General features: G+C 32.1%; 1 protein-coding gene across 1 annotated transcript in view; it reads left to right on the plus strand.

Moving 5' to 3' along the window:
* LOC110998904 (progestin and adipoQ receptor family member 4) overlaps nucleotides 1-22,862 on the plus strand; it is a 41,313-nt gene that overhangs the window by 10,822 nt on the left and 7,629 nt on the right. Inside the window, exons 2-4 of the mRNA XM_022267720.2 lie at nucleotides 4,024-4,248; nucleotides 18,457-18,560; nucleotides 19,819-19,956. Of these exons, the coding sequence (XP_022123412.2) occupies nucleotides 4,024-4,248; nucleotides 18,457-18,560; nucleotides 19,819-19,956 (467 nt within the window). The remainder of the gene's footprint in view (nucleotides 1-4,023; nucleotides 4,249-18,456; nucleotides 18,561-19,818; nucleotides 19,957-22,862) is intronic.

Here is a 22,862-nt window from a genome sequence, read left to right on the forward strand (position 1 = left end):
GTTCTGGACGTTGGTGAGAGATTGGCCCTCTTAATTGACTCTCCTCTCTCCCTTATGGGTTGCCTTGACAAGTTATTTTCCAGTATTTAGTTCGAAAAATAAAATAAAATCAATGTATTTCTTCAATGAAAGAACATTTTGTTAAAGAACTTCATGAATTTAAATAAATGCTAATAATTTTTCAACGAACCTTGAATTAAATGAAGCGAAAATAATTAGATTTTAATTGAGCTCTTTTTGTTTTTCACTTAATTAACCCGCCATAGATGAATGGAAGAAAATTTTGATAGCAATTTATTTGAATTATCCGCTGAGAGATTATTAAACTATAAACGGATTCCATCTATTTGATTGCAGTAACATTCATACATTTGGTCTCATTTTTATTATTAGAGGACATCACTGGAACAAACAATACAGCAAATATTCTGTATTATATTCTGTCTCCGTCGCTTGGATTAACACCTGAATGATTAATGTGTACGACCCTAATTTTACCTAGTTAGGCAATGATTAAATATTTCAATATAATCAGAGACATATTCGACTTAAGACCACAATGTCTCGTTAAAAGCTTTTCTTCGCTTCTTTCGTGTTGTTCAGTAATTGCTAATGTAATACAATGTAGCTAATAAAGCTGCTAATTATAAACTGAAACCTTCACCATTACTGCTTCAAATCATTGGAGCCTGTATTCTACTCTGCAGCTTTCAACAGCGGCAGCCGAAGTTTCAAGTGATTGAAGTTTAGTGTCGTAACCTTGGAAAGGGGTAAACAAAAACTCATAATCGGGGTCGTTGTCGATATTGGAAGTTAGTTAGACGGAGTACTGCCACTTGTTTTATTTATAACTAGCGACCCGCCCCGGCTTCGCACGGGTGCAATGCACTAAATCCACTACAGAAAATCTGTGAACGTTGTATATAAAAATGTGGGTTATCCATAAGAGATAGACCATCACGGACTTTTCTGTAGACCTTTTCAATGTATACAATACTTAGTGCATTATTTTAATAAAACTCGTAGGGTTCAGCCTGCGTTTGCAATGTAAGCGGAAAAAATGTAATTATTTACGACATCACATTAGAAACCTCAAAAATAACAGTACTTCTCCAGTATTTAATGGATGTTATTATCCATATAAACCCTCCTCTTGAATTACTCTATCTATTAAAAAAACCGCATCAAAATCCGTTGCGTACTTTCAAAGATTTATGCATACAAAGGGACATAGGGACAGAAAAAGTGACTTTGTTTTATACTATGTAGTGATGTTGTTAGAAGATTAATGTGTTTTAAAAAGACTTGTGTATGAAATATAATTTTCGAGGGTACCCGCGGTTGCGAATTAGCGAAATGACACGCAATCGTGATCTCTTTACACGTCGTCCTTTTGTACTGAAATTCTCACAAGAACAAAGCTTATTTAAGTAGAATAAACGAAATATTTGTGAGATGGATGTCCTTGTCTTTTATTGACGTGAAATTGTAGAGGCTAAGATTGATTGATTAAAGTTTAATAAGTAGGTACATAAAGAGCCTTACAAAATCGTTACCGCCGATGGTCTTTTCAACATTTTAGACCAGTGTCGATAATTTTTGAAACCAAAAAAAATTACAGTAGGATGAAACCCATTAGAAATGCAGGGGAATATGATCAAAATGAAAGGAAAAATAAATTACGGTCGATCCGAGTTCGGGAAGTGGGAGGGGGGTGACTTTTAAGGGGGAAAAATTGTTTATCTTGATTTCCGGCGAAACTACCAGTCCTATGGAAAAAAGTTAAATGGCAAAGTTGTAGGTCATAAAAAGATCTACAACTTTGGTATTTACAATTTTTTCACATAACCTCAAAATTTAGGTGAAAAATTCAAAAAACCAAGTTTTTGGTTTTTTATTTATATCTTTTTTTTAAAGTTTTTTTTTTCTACGAAATTTGGTGAAAACTTACCTTATTATGTCCCAAATATACTGTAATTTATTTGATTAAAAATATTTATTTTTTCGCCTCATTTTAACTTAATATCAAAAAAGCACCCTAATTTTCAATCGAAAATTCTGACGTCAAAATTTCAGCTTTTTTCAAAAAGTTTGGGGGCTTTTTGTTCGTTGAAATATCTACTTTCTGATGGTGTAAAAAAAATAATACATTACTATAGAAAATATTATTAGAAAATGAAAAAAATTGAAAAAACCTCAAATTCGAAAATTTTCTTTTAATTATGTACAATTTTGAGGTATTTATTAAAATTTACACTTTAATTACTCAAAAACGTAAGATTTCATGCTTCATTGATAAACGAAAAAATTGCAAATTAAAATATACTTCTATAATTAACAAACAAATAAGTTAATAAAGTTAATATTTAATAAGACATCTACAATATTTTGAAAAAGTTGTAGAATCTTCTGTAAATAATATTTGTAGATGCCTATTTATTGCTGTTTTAAGATAATTTAATTATATAATTATAATGATAATTTTTACACCATCAGAAAGTAGACATTTCAACGAACAAAAAGCCCCCAAACTTTTTGAAAAAAACTGAAATTTTGACGTCAGAATTTTCGATTGAAAATTAGGGTGCTTTTTTGATATTCAGTTAAAATGAGGCGAAAAAATAAATATTTTTAATCAAATAAATTACAGTATATTTGGGACATAATAAGGTAAGTTTTCACCAAATTTCGTAGAAAAAAAAAACTTTTTAAAAAAAGATATAAATAAAAAACCAAAAACTTGGTTTTTTGAATTTTTCACCTAAATTTTGAGGTTATGTGAAAAAATTGTAAATACCAAAGTTGTAGATCTTTTTATGACCTACAACTTTGCCATTTAACTTTTTTCCATAGGACTGGTAGTTTCGCCGGAAATCAAGATAAACAATTTTTCCCCCTTAAAAGTCACCCCCCTCCCACTTCCCGAACTCGGATCGACCGTAATTTATTTTTCCTTTCATTTTGATCATATTCCCCTGCATTTCTAATGGGTTTCATCCTACTGTAATTTTTTTTCATTTTTTACTATTTTTGAAGGCTTCGGCACTGGTCTATTTATCAAGTTAGTCATTATATAAGGGTAGATACATAATAGTTTTGACGTGACAACGTCTTATAATTCGATGTAGCCGGCTGCACTCACGAATAACATGACGCAAGCGGCGTTATCTCGCTCTGAGGCGTTCCATTTGAGGCTTGAAGTGCAAGAGAGAGCGCGGAACGAGCGACAGAGACGCAATCGGCCTCCGCGTTGGGCGGCCTTCGTTGGTTAAACAAATGTCATAATTGTATTTATGCGTACAAATAAATGTAACTTGATCAATTCAATTGTGATTTCCATTTACCTCCTTCTCTATATCGATACAAAATATTTATCAAACAAAAAAAATAAAATTTCTTTAGAATAATGCAATTAATTAATTACATCAGTATTTTGTTATGACGTTGTCACGTGCAACTATCGTCAGTAAACCGACTTTACAGACAACCGATTTATATAAAAAAATATTAATCCTAAGATTAAGAAGAAAATCAAACGACAAAGATTCGTTAGATAGTATCTTGCTGAATTACAAAATTTTAATAGTAAATTAATACAATATTGCTTAAGCTGGAAGATATTTATATATCCTGTTTTAAAACTATATTAATTGTTAGTATCTAATAGCCGTGTTGTCCTAGTATCTTTAGCGTGCGACTCTCATCATGTAGGTTCGATCCCGGCTGTGCCCTAATGCACTTTCTTTTAATGTATAACATTTGCTGAAACGGTGAATGAAAACGGAGAGGAAACGAGCTTGCTTCAACCAAAAATTTAAGATTCAAATCATATTCACTCCCCCACATATATTTTTGACCCGCCTCTAGATGTATACGCCGTTTTGTAACAGGTATACACATATATACAGGTATACACTCTGGACTATTAACAAAACTGTAAATTAATCAATCAAACGAACGTAGACTATTTATTAATGTTACACCTTTCAGCGTTATATATTTTACAAATCTTTTCCCTTGCAGGTGTATCGTTGGTGTTTATGGTGACGGTGTTGCCGGGCTTACTTCCGTGGGGTAGAGGTGGTGGCTGGGGTTGGTTCCTCTCCTTATGTCATCTTCTCGGTGCCATGGCTCCATGGTGCGGGTCCTTTCTCTACCACCTATTCATGAACCACACTAGGGGTGCCAGTCTATACCATAAGCTGCTTCAGTTGGATATGCTTGGCATTTGGGTCAGCCAAAGTATAGGTGAGTATCTTTTATTTAATTAAAACATCTTTAATATAAACGCTAGTTTGTTACATTACTTAGATAATTCGGCAACAGATGGCGCTGATATAGCAACATTTCTATAGATTTTACTGCATCAAACCCCATCACTAGTAGTAACATGTGTCCTCGAAAGCGTTGTACATATTTAACACAGCTAATTAATAATAATAATAATAATCTTTATTTTCTTCTCTCACATATACATACAAGGTTACAATGATTAAAACTAAGATAACATTTGAAAGTGTATGTGAGAGACTGGAATTGGAGAATTAAATATTCAGTCCTTTTTTTGAAACCTAACTCTTCCCTTATTGTCCCATACAATGTTGAATAAAAAATGCTACAATTTTGATACTCCTTCAACAGCATTACCAAGCAATCGTTAAGTTTAAAAATAAAACAACCCAACATAATTTGCTGCATATGGCAAAAAAAGGTTATATTATCTTGATTTCGTACCACGTAAATCCAAATGATAACAGATTGATTAGACCAGAGTAGAAGCCTTTAAAAATAATAAAAAGTGAAAGAAATAATAGTAGAATTAAACCCATTGTAAAAGGAGAATATTTTACAAATGAAAGTAAAAATAATTTACGGGCGAAATGAGGTCGGAAAGGGGAAGGGGTGAGTTTTTAAAGGTAAAAAGCTTTTCTCAATTTCGGCAAAACTAAAAGCCCTATGGAAAAAAGTCAAATGGCAAAGATAATAAAAAGATCTAACACCTTTGTATTTACACTTTCTTCACATTGCTTAAATATGTAGGTAAAAATTAAAAAAAAAACAGGTTTTTGGTTTTTTATTTTTAATATTTAATAAAGCTAAACGATTGGAAACGAACTAGCAAATATATTATTCCTATCCTTATTCGAATTCTAATAACACATGATTAATTTACTGAAACAGTCCTATCTTGTACATTTTGGTACAAGATGCTGCATTTCATTAGAAGCATCCCGAGAGTGATTAATTAAGCTCGTGACTACACAAATGTGGTCTTTACAGTCTTATTTCTTGCTAAAAGTCTTCAGTAAAATTTTATAGTTTTACAAGTTGTAACCGAACTTACGAAAAACATAAAAAGTTACACAGATTCCATAACTTAAAAGAGGTTTTAAAAATTATATCATTTATTCATTCATCTAGGTAAATTAATATATACTAATGAACATCAGTCAATATATGACTTTAAATTAACAATTAGTAGAACGGACGAGAAGAACTGCCTATAAACTGTCTGTCACTCTATCTCTTTTTTTTAATATATGTATGCTCCTGCAACCAGTACATCATGCTCTTCATCACATATTATATATAATTAGTAGAAAAGTAAGGGCGTATAATACGTACATTATGTATATTGTATTCGACTGCTAACAATTCCTTTTTGATATAATCAATTACGTCCAGTCAAAATATTGTGAATACATATATTGATTACGTATATAGATTTATGATAACATACATTTATGCCGTCAGAAGTTCTTTTATATTTTGCTACAAATATCTTTGTTGCGTGTAATGAAAGACATGAAAAGAATGTGGTTTTGGGAAAATATACTTTATTATTTCGCTTTTTTTGTTGCTGTGCGGTATTCATGAACCCATATAGATTTTTATGAGACTTAATAGATGTATATTTTTTTTCATTTTCTACTTTTTTTAGTTACTACGTTTGAAAATTAATAACAAAGTGTTCCTGTCACAAGACTGATTGGGCTAGAGATATTGTTATTCAAACTAAATTCTAAATTTTGATTACACAATAATTCAAATACCTTATATACAAAATAATAGAATCCTCCATATTCCAATTCCGAAGGTGATTATGTATCTACCTGTGCTGTGTACCAATGACCACTTAAATGATTAAAAGAGAAATGAAAATATGAATCAACGTTATCAAGCGATTTTAATTTTCTCTATGACAAAGTATATTATTTAAGTATACTAAATTACTTCATAATATTAGTCGGCCGAATAATATGAAGATATTCGGTATTCGGCGGAATATACTAAAAGCAGCGAAATAGGCCGAATACCGAATACTAACCGAATATTCGTTGCAAGTCTACTCTCAAGCCTTACATGTACTTAGTTGATTCATTATTTCTTTTTATAGTAAAAGTACTAGGAGTTTCGCTTCAAAAGCGTTTTTAAATTGAATTTGCTGCTAGTTTATACACTCAATTAGAAGTTAAGCGGCTTATTAATCGCTATGAATAAGAATTCTTCAATTGAATAGGCAGCCTTCAAATATATTTATTAAAGATCGTTATAGTTTCGTCTGAAAAGTTGTTATTAGTAAATGTATATTACTGTAACACTACTCTTAGAAAAATGGAAACGTTCCCAAAGGATTGTGTACGAAATTCTCGCGTGATTATTAAATATTTAAAGCAAAAGGGGAGCATTTCGGACGAATCGTGGGTTATTCCTTGCTCTGCGATAACATTGTATATGGATTTACAGAATGTAATTTGGCTCCGATGATACTGTATTTTACACATTTGCATGATTCCCACACATTCACAGATTCTTGATTGGCTTGTGATTTGAGGTTAATATTTAGAGTCGAAGTATGACGCTAAGACTTCCCTACGTCAAAAACGTATTTAAGTTTGTTTAGATCCACTCTTTTGGAGGTTACTTAGGTTAAATGTAAAGATAAAACCATTATCCCCTGGCAAACTCGGAGCGGTAAATATTTCTTTGCAACACTTTGATAGACTATATCAATTTTTTTGTATTGGTTAAATTTGTTATTTTTACAAAAATAATCTTCGCTCTCTTGAAATTCGTTATAAAGAGGTTTACTGTACATATATATTCTCGGTTAATTATAAAGTAACTGTTAACAGATTAACTCTAACAAACATCAAAAGTTAAATTATGCCCAATAATTTTTCAAAAGCTGTCGTCAATGGTATAAAATCCATATTATAAAAATAAAATATAAAAATAAATAAATAATTAAAATTAAAATTACTTTATTTGACTCAAAACAAACATTACATTCTATATACAATATTCACTATGGTTAACCTTATACATAATATACATATTACCGAACACAATTTCGAGATAAAGTGTAAGAAAATATTTTCCTCATCTCATTTCTATGCTGAATAACCAGAATGTTTCTATTGATTGCTCCGCTCGACCTAACCTTATTTACATAAATCTTTCCTGATCTGAATATTGTTGTTACCCACAAAAGCCTTCGGTATTCAGCAGTAGAGTGCACGTGCCGTAAATGTCAGGTCAAGAGCGGCCGTTGCAGATCGCATTATAAAACACTAAAAAATTTCTTAGCTATTTAAAGCTTTTCGGTTTTATACCGGCTTGGCCTCTGTTGCAGTGACCCGCATATTCGTTGCGGTAGAGAGAAGTGAGAAGAGATTACTAGTCGTGTGATTAGGCGTGCGATCTAGAAGAAGTGTTTTACAAAATCCTTTGGTCCGTGTACTCTTGGAACATTTAATTATGTGCACATTTATTAACACTTACTTTTTCGGTAAACGATAGCTTCGTGAGGAAACCAAGGATTATTTCTATAAAATAAAATAAATATATCAGTGGCACTACGATCTTTTAGGTTGGGTCTGAAATTTCTCTATATGTTTCATGATCATTTGTCAAGCCAATGGGCTAGACGACGATCAGATTTCTGTGCCTGACACATACCGTAAATTTTTGGGTTTATGGTAAGGTTGCCTTACGATGTTTTCCAATAGCGTACGAGCGAGCGTTCAATGCGCACATAGAAAGAAGTCTTAAGAGCACAGCCGGGAATCGAACCTACGACTTCGGTGAGGGATGAGTGTCGCGCGCTGAAGCTAATAGGCCAATACTTCTCTCGTATGTCTATAAAAGTTTATCCAAATACATAATTAATGAGTCATTAAAATCATTTAACTGTATCAGATACATTTATCAACTCTATCGTGATGGAATCAGAATGCTGATGATGCTGATCTGATGAAAAAGATAAACAAGAGAGATTTTTGCATACTATTATCAAAACTAATGCTCGAAATGATGTAATCATTATCGCATTCAGACATCGCAGCTGGTAACTTTAATAAGAAAGTAAATAATTTTTATATCAAATAATAGATACCTTTTTCATTTTCCGCAGACTAACTTTAGTCCCAAAATAAAAGTGCGACACGAACTGTAGACTCCGGATAAATGTCAGCAAAAGTAGGTCAGAACACAGTAGCTACTGAGAAGACCCTACTTATTTAAACAAACGCTTTAGGCATCTTACACGTTAACATTTTTTATTGATAAAAGCTTGACAAAATTTATTTTTACATAATTGATAATACAAATATTAAACGACACAATTAAAATTATAAAAAGTAAAAAAAAATTGACTATAGCCTCTTGAACTCAGTTTAAGGGCAAACAAACGCACAAGATTTTTGTTAAATTATCAGTTAAGATCAAGGATTATACATATTTCTATATGTATATTTAGAAATGAGCTCGTTTTCGTGTATGACAAATCACGAATGGGATTTTGATATACGGGATCGCGCTGTCTCGTTTCTTAACTAAGATGAGCAGATATACTGGTCGGTTCTTAATCCTACGTCTGATACTTCTCACTACATCGCATTGATTTATGAAACGAATTTTGTGTGTCAGACCTTAATGTGTCATACGTAAAAACGACGATAAACGAACAATTCGTTGTCTATTTACGAAATGATTAATTTCTTGATAGCGTTACCATCAAAACCTTAGATAAGACAGTTCTTTTTAATATTACACAAACAAGTGCTATGTTGTTTAAGAATCAGACAGTTTATTTGGATATTTAGTTCCAACGAAGATTCGAGAAAAATGAAAAAAAAAAACATTTCTCGACCACAAGTAGATTATGAATATGACTACAAATGCAAAATACACACCCTCACCAAAACATCTTCACCGAGGTAGAATAATCTCATTAACCCTCGGAAGGCAACCTTAATTTATTTAATGCCGACAACAGAGTTTATGGTTACATTTCAGAAGTTGTCTAAAGTGTCCATAAATAAATATATAATAGGACAGAATAAATGTGTAATAATTGACTTCTGATTTTAAATACCAACAACTTTATGACGCTCATACCGATTCAATACAAATGCGTTTCAATTAAATTAAAGTTAGACATTAGTGTAATTATCTTACTTTAGGTTCGAGACGAATCTTCGATAGTTGTAGGACATTTCTTAAAAAATTTAAATGACACTGGTTAGATTAGGTAGCGGTATTTTTATAGTACAGGGCGATCGAACAAGAGGCTCACATACCCCATTCACAGTCACACTGCCAAAAGGCTTGCAAAGGCATTTCCTTTATATCATTCGTACGTTCAGTGGATAATTGGTTCCACATATTGGTGATCAGCGGCAAAACGCACATTTGTGGAACAACGAACGTCTAGGTAATACGGGTGGAATGTTTTATAAATGTAGTTGTATGAACTCCAATATGCTAGGTAGCAGAGTAAAGAAGACAAAAACGCAACTTATAAAAAAAAATGCAGCGTTGGCCTAGTGGGTTCAGCGTGCGACTCTCATCCCTGAGGACGGAGGTTCGATCTCTAGCTGTGACTTTCTTTTTATGTGCACATTTAACATCACGAAGGAAAACATCCTGATGAAAACGGCTTGCCTGAGACCCAAAAACTTGACGGCGTGTGTCAGGTACTGGACGCTAATCACCTGCTTATTAGATTGATTATCTTGAAATAAACAAAAATCTGAGGCCCAAACCTAGGAACGTTGTAGCGGCACTGATTTATTTTTGTTATATTACGAAAATACTTTAAAAGTACCAGAAATAAATTTAGGTCGAGTAATACAAATTAGGATATTGTTCATAAAAGTGATGAGTCTTTTGAGAAATGGCAAAGAGATTGTATAAACTTTAATGTTTAACAGTTATTTCTGTTTATTACTCGCTTTATTTTAATGAAACTCGAAATGCTTTCTCAAACTTTATCCTTATAGTAATAACCGTATTTTTTACAAAGTTTTCACTAGAACTACCAGAAATAATTTACTTTCTCAAATAATTGAGGATTTTTACTTATATAGCATAGCTTACTTGCCAATGCTTTATGAATTTAAACTCTATGGTTTGATTCCCATAAGCTGTGCTAAAACACAGATTACATTTTTTCGCGCGCTTTTATGATGTCAACATTCAATAAATCATTATAATATTTATTTATATAAAATTTAAATTGTCCAGTCTGCTTCATAGATAGACTCCCGCTTTGCATAAAAAAATAATCAATATGAACACTAGATAAGTGATACAAATATATCAAATGACTCAAACAATGACTGTACGTTTCAGAGATACAAAATGTTGTCTTTTGGTAACTTTTAACATTTGTAACTAATTTATAGTTACGGTCATGAAAATATATGTTTCGGAGCTTGTAATTTGTAAGGGCGTAAAGTAAATACACAAGGGACAGAATGTTAACTATACGTCGTAAGTCGGTTCCCAATTTGAAGATTTTATGCGCCGTTTATGATCCTCTAAACGTAAACGTAGGCATGGAAATGGTTTGCGTTTTACTTTATTTCAGATTTATGATTTTTATTTAACTAGCAGACTCGGCCAAGCGTTGCTGAGGTTAGGTTTTTGTTATATTACATAGTATTAAACTATACAAGGGAATCGGTATGAGAACTTATGTGAAACGTTGGTACTTTTAAGACAGCGCCATCTGCTAGAATTGTATCAAATAATAAACAAATATTTGCAATAAAATAAAATTGCGGGTATATATTGAGATGTAAGCTATCCTATCTTTTAATTTAAATCAAACTGCACACGGTAAATTTGATAAATATCGGTTCGGTAGTTTATAGCGGAAAAACAACGTAACACGTAATTTATATATGTATGTATATTAAGATAGTTAAACGTCCAGAAATAGACCAAGAAAAGAGGCTGATGATGATTATTTAAGAGTTTAAAGCTACGTCTAGTCTGGAACGTGCAACTATATTAGATTCCCGATAAATTATAGAATTATTACCCCATCTACTTTTTATAACGATGAAAATTTAGACATTAAATGTTTTAATTTTCATTAAAGACGGAAAACTAATAAAAATATAGACTATATCTTATACAGACACAAAAGCATTCCTAGCAAAAAGTTTTCGTAGCTTAAGTCTGTCCTTAAAAACTCTAAGCTTTTTTCGTAATTTTATTAACTTCATGCTACCGTTTGCGTTTGAGATAGAAGTAATACTGTGGCTAAGCTGCAGATTAAGTTATCAACTGTCTCGGAAAATCCGAACGGAAAACCTCCAAGTTAAAATGCTATGTGGTTTAGCTTTAAGTTACTTTTCATGGCCGGCCTTGCGTGGTTTTTATCACAAAATTTTAATAATATTCAGAAGGAATTGAAAAATTCTATTAAAAGTCTTAAGATACTAAATTTAGCTCTAGATATCTTCTATAAAACGTATGGTACATACATTAGATCGATCGATCTTGTTTTACCGATAACTATATCTCTGTCGAGCCAAAGTAATTATGGATGAAACTTGAAACATTTCTATTCATTTTCCAGTTACTATATAAATGAAAACCTCAATGCCCGAAGCGCACCTGTACCCAATCAAACTATTCAATTTGGCAAACCCGACATTTAACCGATTTCCTTTAACAATAAAATTTTCAATTGAAATCTTAAAGTTTCTCGATTGAAGTCTTTGAAAGAGTCAGGAATGAATTTCAATGATTAGAATTGTATATATATTTTCCTGAAGAAGAAGGTGCAGATGAAGCTCATGAATGCTCAAGATAGAAAGACGGAGTAAGTTGAAGAAGGCCTATACTCTTTAAAAGGTCCTTGGAAAAATAATATAATTATTTCAATATAACATATTAAATATTACTAGATATTTATCCAATAATCAATCAATTTTATAGTAACGATGCTCGGCACAAAATTTTATATTATATGTACAAACTGCCTCCGGAAACATTGTTTCGCCCTCATATGATTTTTCCGTGCACTATTTCCCATTTTCTTCTCTACAATTCTCTCTACTGGAATTGGCCCAGACGTCTTCGAGTTTTGCGCTTAGCAACTAACTTCGCTAATTTGCGATTCATTTATTTAGAATTATTCCTACATTCGTGGAAATATAAAATATTGTATTTTCTTGGACAACTAAAACTAGCAATCACGCACCCGGACCATATAAATTACAAGGAGAACAGAGATAGCTTTAATACAATTCCTTATAAACAAAAAATACCTAACAAGGTTTCACGTTCTATGTATGCTAGATCATAAATCAAGTCAGTCACGATTTTCCACGCAATATCTATGTATATAGGTCCTAATATCTGCGCTGTGCCTGGGTCTAGGCTAACAATGGAGCTTTTTATATAGCTACTGTAACGTGGCAAGGTCGCGCGAGCTTAATACCTATAACCTGTATTTGAACAACGATAGGCGAGCTTTTTCGTAAATATAGCTGCTGATTTTGATAAGTCATTATTTTCTAGTAATTTTATTTACTGGGTAATGATAAATCTTTTATGGGATGCTATATTTAAGGCTATTTTAAATACATATCACATTTTCTTAATCAATATTTATCTAATCAGTGCTTCCCAACGTGGGTGTCATCGTTATTTTCTCTGCCCTTTCTTAGTACAAAATATTAAAATCTGAGGTATATTTGTTTTATTTAAATTATAGATAGGTTTCCCGGTTTCACGTACCGTATATAGTATTATTTTATGGGGGGGTTGTCACTTTTGTTGACAAGTGCTATCTTTGATAAAAATACCCTAAAATAATTTCTTAATTAAACCCCGATATGGATATATGGTAACAATCAATGTATTAACATTGATTGTTACCATATATAACAAAATTTGAGATATATATATAAATATATAAAATAAAGTATATTTAACCTGTTTGGTTACCTTTTGACGTCATTCTCTGCATTGGCATTGAATCTATATCGAGTAGGGTTGGGTCAAAAGTGTGTCCATTCTTAGCAAGCTTTTAACGGTACACGCCTACAAACCTAAATCTATTTTCGTTAATCTTTATTCTCTTTGGTGTTTTTTGTCTTTCTAATATAATAAAATTCGAATGAACAGCGTATTAACATACAAAAATATTCTTTATCGGTCCTTGTCTATGATTTTTTTTCTTCTTCCCTTACAACTCAAATAGTTGTAAGGGAAGAAGAAAAAAAATCATATTAAGCAAAAATCTTTAAAGGAAATATCAACAGGAGAGATATGATCTATGAACTATATTAGTATGAAATATTAAATTGGCGCTAAACATTTTGCATCTATCCTTATTGTATTTGATTCTTTCATTTCGTACTTTTTGGAGTTTAATGTAATCCTTCAGGAGCGTTCAATATATTAAAACTTCTAATTCCTAACGCCATAAAGTCTTATAATTTGTAATTTTATTATTTTTCAACTAAATAGTATACGCATTATATATAATCACAGAAGTTTGTATTTCCTTTGTTTCAATAATAGAGAGTCATCACAAAATCTTATACGATTCTTTATTATGATATAGAATCTTACTGGATCTGGACTGGACGGGATTTGCTTAAATATCCATTAACCATTTATAAGTACAGCGTGAAGAATAAATCAGTACCTATAGGAAATGTTATACGCATTGCTGAACTAGGGCACAGTTTTTCGAGGACCGATGGAACATTAATCATGATCTGCGGCGAAACGGTACGTTCATTATACTGGTTGACCCTACGTTAACTAAACTACCCTTAACTACGTTCAAGCAAGGAATAACTAATTTAAGTATATGACTAAACATGTATTGAAACGCGTATATCAATCGTTATCTGTTGAAATTATTTTAATTACGCCTGTTCATGAACGGGGTATGTGGACCACAGACCTCCACTTGATACTATTCCAAATGCAGTAAAGGTAATGTATGCAGTTTATTTGAATTTGTACCAATTCTATATGTGGATATAAAACAGTTTATCGTCAAAATCAATTAGTAGTTTTATGAGATATGGGTATCCGTGTATCTGTAAATAAAGATGACTGATATTTGATGTGAGTTTGAATTTTATTAGTAGTGGTAAAGTAAACTAATCGTACAGAAATAAATAAATAAAGTCTTGCGAATATTACTTACCAATTATTACAAATATATACAGAATTTACAATTTCGAAATGTACATTTATCTAACAAAAAATGTAATCGTAGTCAATCCTTAATTATAAGGTCCTCTTTACGAGTATAAGCCTCCTTAGACACGAACCTCGCTAATACTGTCCAAGAATCTCTCCTCTTAATTCTTCCACTACTTTTCAATTTCATCAGACCAACTTAGCATACCCTACCTTTATTTCTGAGCGGACCAGGGCATCATATAAAGCGAAAAACCTTCAATGTTCTAGTCTGACACAAAACTACAAACAAAAGGCGAACATATTTTAACAAATACGATGCAAGCGGTAATCACTAAATAATGCATGTGCTAATTTCAACAATGTTCCAACATTTGCCGTTCATTATATTTTCCTGCGTCATCGATCTGTATAGGTCTGATTGTCATAGTAAGTTGTGTCATGTAGATTTCTTAAAAAATTGCACAATAATTTCTCCAGTGTATAATAGAGTTACAATCTGATGAGAAAAAGCAGACGGTTTCAAACAAACAAACACGATGTCCTTTTCATAAAATTCTGGGAAAGCTTAAAGCCTTTCACATTTTGATTAGATTTGGCCATATTGGAATGAAAACGAAAGTTGCTCTCTGGTACATAAGCAATGACGACCTCCAAGGGGACCTGAATGTAGGGGCTTTATCAGAATAATGAAAAAGAATACTGGAACCCACGAACAAAGGCTCTACCATCACGTGAATCTCGAGGCATTTCACCTTTTTGACACCACGGGCCTAATTAGTGTTTATGGTCACTTTCTTAGGTTGAATATCCTTATTAGAGAATTTGGTTCAATAATATCTCAGTAATAAGACAAAGTATAAAAATTATTTTAAAAATGACAGAACTGCATCTGTTTGACGCGTGTCCTTGTATAAACCTCACCTGATTCTCACCCTATCCGGGCAGTGACAATCATAATATACTTTGACAGGTTTTCTTTTGTTTCTAAATTAAAAACTAAAAATGTAGTGGGTAAAAAAGCGCGATACTTTTTATACTAACAATATACGTCGCTCTATCGCTCCGATTTCTCCGATATGATATTCAGTCTATAAAACACATAATTTATATCAATTAATATAAGATTGTAATAATATGAATGCTTCATTAAACATTAAACGAAAAGTTAAATTTGTTTGTGAAAAAAATACACTCTCCAGATTATCCATAGCATATTAATCTTGCAGGCAACTACTATTTTTATATTCATTGGTTGTCAGCAAGGTACGGCCATTGTGTCATTATCGATATTATTATGCATTAGTCATATACACGGTCGTAGCTTTGTGCTTTGGCATAATATTTTATTAAGATATACGATTTATAAGAAATAATATTATTAATCGGTTTTAATTAAGTAACGTGAAATGGGTTGGTTTATGCTTCTTGTCTGAACTAAAAATATATTTAACAGGTTAAATACGTATTAAGGCGTGGTAGTTCCAAAATAGTACTGAAACCTATGTCATGGCTAGTCATGGCTTCGCAACGTAAGGGAGTGGACGGGTATTGCAAATGCGGAAGAGTTGCTACATCTGGCGCCGGACGAGAGGCGTTTCAGGAAACTGACGGCCAACCTCCAGTAATGAAGAGGCAGGTGAAGAAGAAGAACTGAAACCTATGCAATGTGTATACATTTTATTCCTATACAACGTTATTTGTACTTTCCTTTGGGTTTTCGTGAAAAAAAAACAACTGCTCTTTTTTCTACCAACCCGACATAATTATAATTCTTATTACTTCACTAAGCCACGAAGCCCGTTAATATTTTAATTAAATAAATAAAATTTTCACCAACAAACATTATGCAATATTATTTAAAATGTGACCTAAATATCTTTTTACATTTTGGCAAGCTAAAAGCGCTTACATATAAGATAAAGTTAGAAGAGTTTTAGCACAAAAAGAGCAAAACGCTACACTTCAGACCCATATAAATGCCCCACATTCCCACTTCCTAGCGTATACGAGATTTCACGTCGATTGTAACTTATAGTCTCGCTTTTCTATTTTTAATGCATTACCAGCTTTTCGTATTTTAAAATTATGAAACTCGTGTTCACTTAAACATATGAAGTTATTTTAATATCCAAAATCGCGATGTATAAGACAAAAAAGTTTAACACTCGAAAAGATAATATCCACAAAAGTAATTTTTTTTTAATTTATTAATTTAACTATGTAACTTAAACAATTTTAATCTTTAACGTACAAATTCTTAAAAGGCCGGCAACGCAATCGCGAGCCCTCTAGCATCGAGAGTGTCCATGGGCGGCGGTATCACTTAACATTAGGTGAGCCTCCTGCCCGTTTGCCCCCTGTTCTATAAAAAAAATTTAATATCTAAAGGTCTGATGGTGTGAAAGTGTGTATTTGGGGTGTGCTAATGATGCAGATTATTTAGCGCTTAAGATATTTTTAATATATTCCTTTTAATTCGCGATAGCATTCTAGTATTTTTTTTACTCGTTGAACTGTGAGAAAGGTTTTTATGGAGAGAAAAAGTTTAGTTCCACATAGAGGTGCATGGCAGAAACTGCCTAAAGAACGCTCCCTCGTAGAACAGCCGATTTCGAGGTGACAATTTAGTTTGAACGTCGTTTATATAAAATAGAGCTTTGAAATAACTTGAAGCCGAATTATTCCGCCGCTTTGTGTTTGCGAAATGAAATATGAGAAGAAGTTGCGAAACAAATTATGAACGAATCGATACCAATTGGGAATCAATCAGAATGCGATCGCAGAACTGACATTCATAAATCATCTATTCAGCTTTATGATTCTGTTTTTTGCTACGACTTGCCCATACAAAAAGATTTGTTGAAAATTATGTGGTTATTATTTGAAAAAACCGACATCCTGAAGTTAGTTTTTTCACCACCATTTTTATTTTTTTCTAGTGTTTTATTGTAGATATTTCTAGAAACGTAGAATAAGGCGAAAGAAAATTTATAGAAAAGATTTTTATCTTGTTACGGCAAAGAAGTATACTTAACTTTTTTTTGTTTATATCATACTTACCTGGCGCACTTTTTACAAGTTTATGTCGTATTTAATGTTTCAAACAATGAAAGCAATAGAAAATAAATATTAAGATTGTAAAACTTCTAATGTCGGTAAACACAACAATCATAAATCATGAAAATTTCTTCAACCGTTTCTTATTATATATTAATATTTGAATGGAAGAATAGTTTACATGAAGTTATTATAGTAATGTATATATTAATTAATCATTTGAGTTCTTAATATATACATTACTATTACTCAAGAAAATAAATGCTAATAAATCTAGAGGGTTGAGTGGTAAGCTTATAAAAAATCCCGTCCGTCCATTAAATTATAAATTATCGTAAACATGGGCAACGATATTAGCATGATTTATTGAGGTACAATTATGACCGTACTAATACTTTTATAAATTATTTTCCATTTTCGTTGATGAAGACACTATATTTAGGAAACAGGTACAAATTCACTCTGATATTTGGGTATGGAAAAGCTTGCTCATGATAACGTCGTATACTAAGTCATAGTTACCTAGATTTAGCAGATCATTAACAATGAGTGAAGGTACTTGGAGAACTTTGATGCCATCCTAATAAACTTAAATGACGAAATTTGCATACATAATCTATTCAGATTTTTCGATTAAAGCTGCTGATATTTGTATGTATGTGTAGTTGCTTGATTTTGCTATCTAGCTGTGTATCTACACGCTACACCCACTACACTACACACCTAAACACACATTACATCTTATAAGTGATAGGTAAAGGAAGCGTTTTGTCAAATTACAAGACCAACTTCTTGATTTACTTTTATTGGAAGAAAAGTTTGTGATTAACACGAAATTTTTTGAGCAAATTAACATAGTTCCAGTTACATTTAAAATTTACTCTCTTATGTTATTCAAGGATTTAGAATTAATTATATATTTGCCAACAGGTGCTATACCAATGGTGACAGCAACGGTGTACTGTGCGCCGGCGCCACTCCGCTACTTGGCTCTGGCAGTCTACTGCCTTGGAAGTCTTCTTGGCCTGTATAAAGTAAGTTTATACCAGTCAAAAAAATGAAAATACAAAATTCTTTATTTGTTTAGTAATATGTACAATAGGATTCAGATTGAGGCCGCCCTAGTAAGTCAGAGACCTGTACGACCTGACGAGTGATTAGCTTTAATAAGGCAAATATACAAATCTAGTAAGATTTGCTAATTTTTACAGGTTTAAACAAATACTGTTTCCTTACAATATTATGTACACCGCAGTTCTAAGCCTGTGAAGTGAGACTTCAGCGCAACGGATATTAACAGAACTACTTAGAAATTGCGTACAAAAACGCAGTACTGAACCAAATCCTTCCTTAGGTACTTTTGTACTATAAAATATTTATTTATTTATTTATTTACACTTCGTTGCTAAAGAAATACAAATAACACAGTATATATAAATTACAAGGGATGCAACGGGCGGCCTTATCGCTAACAAGCGATCTCTTCCAGGCAACCCTAGTAAGAATAGAAAAAAATAAAAAAAAATGATGGGTGCAAGAAGTGCAGAAATTATATAAAAAACAAAATAAATTTATATTAAAATATATATAAACTTACCATCTAAACTCCATGTTTATTGATAAATTTTTACTTCTTTTTCATAAAAAATTTTCAATAAAAAAAAATTGTGTCTTTTTAACACAGTAAACACAATTTAATAGAACGAGACGAAACAGCATATAATTATAGTTTCTAAAAAAAAGTTGTGAGTTCAAAGTGGTTCAATGAAATTTGCATTAGAGATAAATTATAATACCGTGTAGTAACTAAGCCAAATGTTTAAGTGCAAAATCAAAATCAACCAAACTGCAGATTTCGTAGAGATATATTACCGCATCCAATGAAAATGATAAATTTTTTGTAAATACTAATTTCCGTACCAATGTCGTAAAGCTCAAAAACGTCTACGTCAAAGAAACAAGTTTTTCGGTTCTTGTGATATTTGGGAAACGTGCATACGAGCACGTCATAGTGACGCGGGCTTACCATATATGTATTAGCAATTATCTACGGTATTTGGGGATTTCTGAAAATAGCCCAATACGAAACGCAATATGACGTTATTTATATATAATAACGTTATTTAGTAATGCAAATAGTTTTACATAATGAGGAAAACATTAATATATCCACGTATCACTATGTAGACGGCTATTTTTGTTATAATTAACTTTCCTTAACCTAAGTATAGATATTTTTATTAAAATTAACTCTAGTGAGGGTGACGTGGAAATTTATTCGGTTTGTTTCAGGCTATGCGGGCTTGGTCCCCATGGGAGAGACGTTTATGCTTCGCGGCCCCCTTCTGCATGAGACTACTCCTGGCAGGGGCTAGGGCAGCGCGCTTCGGAGGCGGAGACCCACATGCCATACTGCACGTCTTCCTACAGGTAAAAAACACATAAGAACACCAGAAGTTTCTTACTATTTGAATTTTCCGTATATTTCCGCTATATTATATCGTTTTTACGTACTACTAATTGTAAATTATATACATGGGGAAACATTATTACTTCGCGTTTGCTAGTCTACCGCGCCTCGTAGGGACGTCAAATGTCCCTTAATCGTTAAACCGTATAAACGTTATTATGCAAAATAAAAATATTGACTCTTTTAATTTAGCCAAGGAATAAAGGGTTATTTCATTATTGTAATAATTCCACATACGGACCACGATATATATGCAAATTTTAAATGAATTCTAGTTCCTTTAACCTATAGTGTCGCATCTCACTTAAAAAGATTCCTAGCTTTTGTAAGCCGGAAGTGGTTTATAAATAATTCTCTTGGTAAGTTCGAAAACTGCAAGAGTATAACGAGGAGCGTTTGAAATGCTTCTGTTATATAACGGTGTTCTAAAACTAAACGCATGATGACGCCATAAACTTGTTATAATTATTATTAAGCCAACTGTGATTAATAGACAACAGATACATTGTAAATCACCAATTAAATGTTACATTTTGTATTTACAATCTTGACTCTAGTAAACAGCGTACAATTCTAAAAAGGCCGGCAATGCACTCGCGAGCCCTCTGGCATTGAGAGTGTCCATGGGCGGCGGTATCGCTTAACATCAGGTCAGCCTCCTGCCCGTTTTGATATTCATTTATTCATGTTTACTTCAATCGATGTTGGGCTTAGATTCGTTGTATGTAGTTTATATATTTCTAGTAGTAGCCTAGATGCAATCTGTTTATTATTTTCGTTTTAGCTAAATATTTTTAATCAGTTAATTCAAATATCAGAATCTGATTTCAAACGGAATCAAAGATCTTACACAAAGGTGGTGTCACATGTATGACATAATGAGGCCAATACTAAAATATTACCAAAAAGTTCAGTGACCTAATAGAGAATAAGCGCTTCTCTTTTGGCGCAAGTCCAAATCATTTTAACCTTACCCTTTCCGTGTTCCGAGATTTTAAATACAAGTTTCCACTTAGAGAACTTGCGATAAGATTGTAGAGGAAATAGCGGTTATTAGTTATTTTTAGACGTATAAAGAATAGACTATAGACTGAGACAGTAATGCAATTATCAATATGTGCTGTCCTCGCTCAACAAATAAGTATAGCAATACAGCGAGTAAATGCTGCCAACGTTAAAGCACCAAACTATTTAAGGTTGTTTTAATTCTAGATTTATTAATTTCTTACTATGTAGGTTAAGAAGTTTGTTGGAATAAATGTAATTTATATAAATAAGATAAATATTATCAATAACATGCAAAAGATATAACAAATTCTCTTATTAAATGAATTTTGACATCAGTTTCAGTGAGTAGTGTAAAACAATAAAATAAAATATAAATTAATGTCTAGCTATTTAAAGGGGGGACGCTGCCAGTATATTAGGACCTTGCCTGAAGGATTTCTTTTAATAATATATTTTAGTAATTATTTTTTGAGTTTATTTATTCAAACCACCATATAAAATAAAAAAATAATAAAAAATGTTTGTTATGGAACAGGATACAGGTATCACTTATCCTCGTCATTAAATTTGAATCTGTAGGCATCCCTTCACATAGGAAAAGGAGACACAGTATGCCGATAGGAAAAGCCGGCGTAAAAATCTCTGGGTACTCTTATAAACACTAAATCATGAAACAACATTTATTTTAAAACAAATATCGTAAATCAATTAGAAGTAGCCTGTCTAGCACTAGTCCCAGGCCCTTTTATCAACTAGATAATCGGTAACTTTATAGTAAGCCTTTTTACACAGGTTTTCTTTAAAACATTTCTTAAATTTATTAAAAGGTTATAAACGAGTCTCTGAGATTTTATCAACGAAGAGTATCCCGTTTCCAAAAAAAAAATACTTTAGTTAGTCTAGAACGGGGAAATTGCAGCCTGCGTTTGTTCCGAGTACTAACATTGTGCGTATCTTCTATTTTAGTAAACTTATCACTATTTTTATATACATACATTATATTTTCATAAATATATTGCAAGGGAAAGGTAATTATATTAATTTCCTTGAATTTATCTCTCAGAGAATACCTACATTTTAAATGCTCTTCTGCAGGAGGAAAATAGTTTTGACATTAGCAGCATGACCCCATAATAATAAGCCATAAGTCATTAAGCTGTGAAAGTACCTAATTATATTTATATAATCTTAACCTAAAAATTTTACCTTTTAATACCATTATAATACATAATATTTTTTGGTATTTAAGGCTTTATATGTTTTGTTTCTACTGAAACTCAAAACCATTTATGAATTTGACCTACAATCAACCTCATTCGAAAAGTTTACCAAAAAAGTTTCGAAATAAATTAAAATTAGAAACAAGGCCAAAGTACTCAAATATCGGTTGTTAGTATTGTTGTTGGTTTTTTTTACCCATTCGCAAACCAACTTGATAACAATATTTAAATGACGGTAAAAGGCCTGACTTTAGACCGACAAAAGGTCAACACAACTCAGCGTTTAATTTTTGATGTTTTAAAAGTTGAGCAAAAAGGCGGCTATAATATACCTTTATGTAATTTTTAAGTAAAGGTTTATTAGGAGGAATTTAAATAATAATATTTACATATTTTAACTGTAGTATATAAAAAGAAAGCCCTTTTACTTAGTTTGGTATCGTAATATGTTCCAGGTTTAAGCAATTTTTTTAAAAAGCTACAAAAATCGATAGAAAACAGCTGTCGGTTACTTGCATTTGTTTAAAGGGATTCATTTCTAAGAAGCTGGTAAAGTAGATTGTGCCTAAACTATTGCTTTGGACCTAAGTTTAAGCAAATAAAATCGAAAACATAGATTTGACACTCCTTTGCTGCCA

Source organism: Pieris rapae, chromosome 8 (genome assembly GCF_905147795.1).
Source record: "Pieris rapae chromosome 8, ilPieRapa1.1, whole genome shotgun sequence".
NCBI classification, from domain to species: Eukaryota; Metazoa; Arthropoda; class Insecta; order Lepidoptera; family Pieridae; genus Pieris; species Pieris rapae.